At 45.8% G+C, this 4207-nt stretch overlaps 1 protein-coding gene and 1 long non-coding RNA gene across 3 annotated transcripts in view; both read left to right on the top strand.

Annotated features, from left to right (window-relative positions):
* Positions 1 to 128: 128 nt before the first annotated feature.
* LOC106892387 lies at positions 129 to 747 on the top strand. Its single transcript, XR_001412854.1, has 2 exons — positions 129 to 356; positions 604 to 747. It is a non-coding gene; the product is annotated as an uncharacterized LOC106892387 (long non-coding RNA).
* Positions 748 to 2665: 1918 nt separating this feature from the next.
* Positions 2666 to 4207, top strand: part of ANKK1 (ankyrin repeat and kinase domain containing 1) — a 10493-nt gene continuing 8951 nt past the window's right edge. For both annotated transcript variants that reach the window (XM_014949529.1, XM_014949528.1), the window contains exon 1: positions 2666 to 3115. In XM_014949529.1, the coding sequence (XP_014805015.1) occupies positions 2928 to 3115 (188 nt within the window). In that variant the 5' untranslated portion in view covers positions 2666 to 2927. The remainder of the gene's footprint in view (positions 3116 to 4207) is intronic.

Here is a 4207-nt window from a genome sequence, read left to right as displayed (position 1 = left end):
GGGGTAGGGGGTAGGTGTGGGAGGACGGCCGGGGTCGGGCGGTGCGCTGGAGAGCTCCCTCCGGGGGCCGGCCCGGCGTCCCTCTGTCCTCCAAGGGGAGGAGCGGGGGCTTCTCGGTCCTGACCACGTCCTTTTGCCGTTGCAGCAGCTTCTGGTGGAGAAGAAGGAAGAGGCATCCATCGTGCGTGGAAGGAACCGCCAGGCAGGAGCGAGGAGAAGAGGAGTGGGGAGTGGCAGCGGACTGAAGAAGGGGCACAAGAACGGCACTCCTGGGAAGGCACCTTCCTGTCTCCAGCGCTGTGGTCACATAAAGCATCCCTGGCCCTTTGGGGATGTTTTCTGTGCCTCTGGAGCAGGTACTTGGCTCATTGCAATTCCCGAGATCTGTAGAAGTGCTTCAATTCTGCGTTAAGTTGACACGACTTCCCAAAGTGCTCTGAAAACTACTTTTTGTACCTTGATATTGCTGCACCAGCTGTGGGGGGTGGAAGGGCTCTGCAGACGCCCAAAGTGTCCTTTGAGGCTGTGTGCACACCGGGGAACGAGTTTTTGGGAGCAGGGATTTTGAGGTGGTTTCCGCTGTTCTGAATGCTTCTCTTTCAGCATCTGCACAGGGGAGGAAGCTGCTGGACCTCAGCCTCTGGAAGAAGACGTTCCTCCTCTCTGTCCTGAAACAGCTTCTGCCCCCGCCCTTTTCCCAGCTCTTCAGTGCTGAGGGCACTCAATAAAATGCTTTCTCCAACAATATATTAGTGTGTTACCTACTTTCCTGCCCAGCTGTGGTTTAACTGATGCCAGCAAAATTACACCACATATGCACCTTTAATGTTCAGCAGCCATTGGAATTTTTGCTGTTTGTGTTGGTCCTGGCTGGTTGGAAGGGGACTCTCGGGGGGATCAGGTGGTGGTTTCCAGAGATGAGTTTGGTGGTAGGGCGATGTTTTGATTTTTGTCAGTTCATCTTTGGTCTGGGCTGTAGCTGGCAGGGCACCAGTTCAGAGCCAGGGCATGGACGTATGAGTTGTTAGGGGCAGAGCTGCGGTTGCACGTGTTGTGCAATGGGACTGGCGTGCAGAGCAAATTGAAGTTGGCTTTTTGAGAGCGGGCAGCGCCTCACCTCTGACCATCACAGCCTCATCCTTCTGCCTCAAGGTCTCAAGGCTGAGGAGGCTACTCTCGATAACTACAGTATTTCCACTCACTTCAGAGCAGCACCGCAAGTTTGTGCCTTAGGAAATTCAAAAGAAAGCGTCACAATTGCCAACTAGTGAGTTTGTGCACCAATTCCACAGTTAAGGTGTTTTTCAGAGTTGACTGGCGTAAAATTGCTCCCCAGTTTGGGGCAGAAGCAGGAAAGATTCATTTAAAGAAATGTAAGCTGTTGTCAACAAAGGTGTAAATGATCAGCATGACTGTGTCATTTCTGAACCTGTGGTTTCAACGCCATTAAATTTGAGGTAAACCCTAGAATGTGCCTGAGCTAATTGCCAAGAAATGCAGCCCAGCTGTAAGCTCTGTGGAGGAAGTGAAGCTGCTGCCATTCTGCAGCCACAGAGTGCTTTCCTCCAGTCCCTCACCTTCTCCTGAACTTCTACAATAAAACTTTAGAATTTCAGTAAGGTTTTGTCCTTCCTGTGCCTGACCATGGAGAAATAGAGCCTCATTGCGCTTGTCCTCAGCTCTGAAGTTGTGTTGGTGGGTGAGTGCTGGCATGTGGGAGCGGAGGTGGCTAGGGGCACTACCTGGGGCAGAAGCATCACGCTTGGTGGGCAGTAATTAAGGAGTGGGCAGGGAATCAATTATGTGTCAGACTCTGGTGCTTTTTTCCCTCCTAAAAGGCTGCAGAGCCTGACTGGCTTTTTTCCTTTTCCTTCTTTCCCTAAAGCCTCGCAGTTGTGAGTAATGAGCCATTGCCAGACCACCTTGTGTCAAATGCAAAAGAGAAGTAGCTTGCACTTCCACTTGGATGAGTCTTCCTCCAGGGATTTCTTTAGATCTGATGTCTTGCTAAAAATTCCAGGACAAGACTCAATGACAATTACTCTTTAAAAATATTAATTTTTACTTGTATTGCAGTACTACTGAGGAAACCAGTATCACGTTGTATTTCGCTTTATATAGTGATAGTCACTGTGCAAAGTCATTAAGGACATAATGCACAAGACCCAGATGAATGTCATTAAACCATTTTTGCAGTTTTACGTTTTACATAAAACAACTAAAAGCATGCATGCTGTTACTAGTGCTCACATGGCAATGGTTTAACCGCTCAGACCAGCTCTTCAGTATTCTCTTGTTTCTTCGAATGCCCCTTGCAGGCATCCAGCGGCATACTTTATCCCTCAGGTAACCACTCCTGCTCACCACCTTTTCCTGTATTTTCTCAGGTTCGTGTTCGCATGTTTGCCACATACTAGTTCCAGGGTCCTCTCTGTTCTTCATCTTTTTGGAGTGTTTTCTACTTTTCTTCTTCATCTGGCTCACGTGCTAATGCTGCACAGGAACCTTGGGGATTTTTCTCTGCATAAGGCCTTCCCTCCCTTTAAGTATCAGCCCGACTCACTTTCACCCTCAGGTGAGGAATCCCCTCTTCAGCACAGTGCATTGCTAAAGGATTGATGCATTGCACCATTTTTCATCTTGTATTCTTTCAGTATTTGCCCACCCAGTGCTTGATATGAGAGAGAAGGGCAGCCTTACGGAAGTCCAGACATGTACCCAGCCTGGCACAAGTGCCTGTAAGTAAGGCAGCTCATCTGCATACCAAATGAGAGTGACACTTGGGATCCACCTCTTGGCAGTAAGCAACACGGCTCATCTCAGGTAACTCCCTCCCTCACTTTGTAAGTCAGAAGCAGGAAGAGCTCCTTTATTCTTCTCTGATAGCATCTGAGCAGGAGGCAGAGAGCCAGGCTGCCTTTTTGGTCATGACTTCGGAGAAAGACCGGCAACTTGGGAGCTTAACTGTCTTCAATAAGGAGGATTTTGAAGAAGATTGGATTAAAGTGGCCAGTGGAGGCTTTGGGCATGTGTACCAAGTCAAGCATAAGAGGTGGAGAACGGTTTATGCCGTGAAATGCTCTCCGTACCTGCTACAGGACTCCAGCGTGGAAAGGTAACTGTGCAGTCTCTTCTGGCTCAACAGTTCCAACTGTCAGTTAGAGCTGTCTGTGGTGTTGGTGCTAAAGCCCTGAAGGAAACGTTCACATGGCTTCTTCTCCCTGGGAAGTGAACCTTTTAGTACCCAAAGGAAGTGGGGGAAAAAAAGTGATCTAGAGTGTCTTTCTGTCTTGTGTGATGTGCATGTGCAAGAGGGAAAGGAACAATTATTCAGAACAATTAGTGTTGAAATCTGGAGGCTGAAGTAGTTATGTTAAACTGAACATGGGCATGTGTGTAAAAACAGCCTGATTACTTATTTGCAGCTTTCACTGGACATTTGGACTAATGAGTATCTATTAAACTAAATTAGTCATTAAAATCACCAGGTTGAATGCTGAGGGACAGAGAATTTCAGCTGTTGTTGCTGGGCTCATGGAGATCTCTGCTCCCTCACTTGTCTTACCCTCCAGATATGCTCTTTTCTCTTGATGGTGCACCTGCACCTTCAGTTTACTTTTTGCTCTCTCACCTGCAGAGAGTCTTCTGCTGACTACCTTGGGTCTGGAGATAAAACAGAGCCAGGTAATCACATACAATATAGGCAGTCCTGATGAAAAAAAAGAAGAGTCAATTAAGTTATGTATTCTAAAATTGTATTTTGTTCAAGTTGGAAGGATCCCACCTGGTTAAAAATCACGTGCTTGTATGACTTTTCTTGTCATGTTTCTGACAACAATTGAGATGGTTCAATTTGAGAAGTGACTGTCCTCTTTAGTTTGTACTGCTTATACTCTTGAGATGTTATGTTTGCATTTCATTCTCTTTTGGGAAAAAAAAATTAGTCAAGTTAATTGAGGTTACTTCTGCATGTGTCAATTCTAGTCAATTCTAGAAATCATAGGGCTTTCATGGATTATCTGAACTCCTATTGTGTACTCTGGAAGAATGGTTGAATGTGAATAGAAATGTTCACTGGTTTTTGTTGTTTTTTGTTTTTTTGTTTTTTTTTTTTTTTTTTTTTTTTTTTTTTTTAAATATATATATATCTTTCTGCAATAAAAAAAAAAAAAAAAAAAAAAAAAGTTCTAGGAAAAATATTAAACCC

This window comes from Calidris pugnax, unplaced genomic scaffold (assembly GCF_001431845.1).
Source record: "Calidris pugnax isolate Ruff unplaced genomic scaffold, ASM143184v1 scaffold180, whole genome shotgun sequence".
Classification (NCBI taxonomy): domain Eukaryota; kingdom Metazoa; phylum Chordata; class Aves; order Charadriiformes; family Scolopacidae; genus Calidris; species Calidris pugnax.
This window is presented reverse-complemented; position numbering and strand designations above follow the sequence as displayed.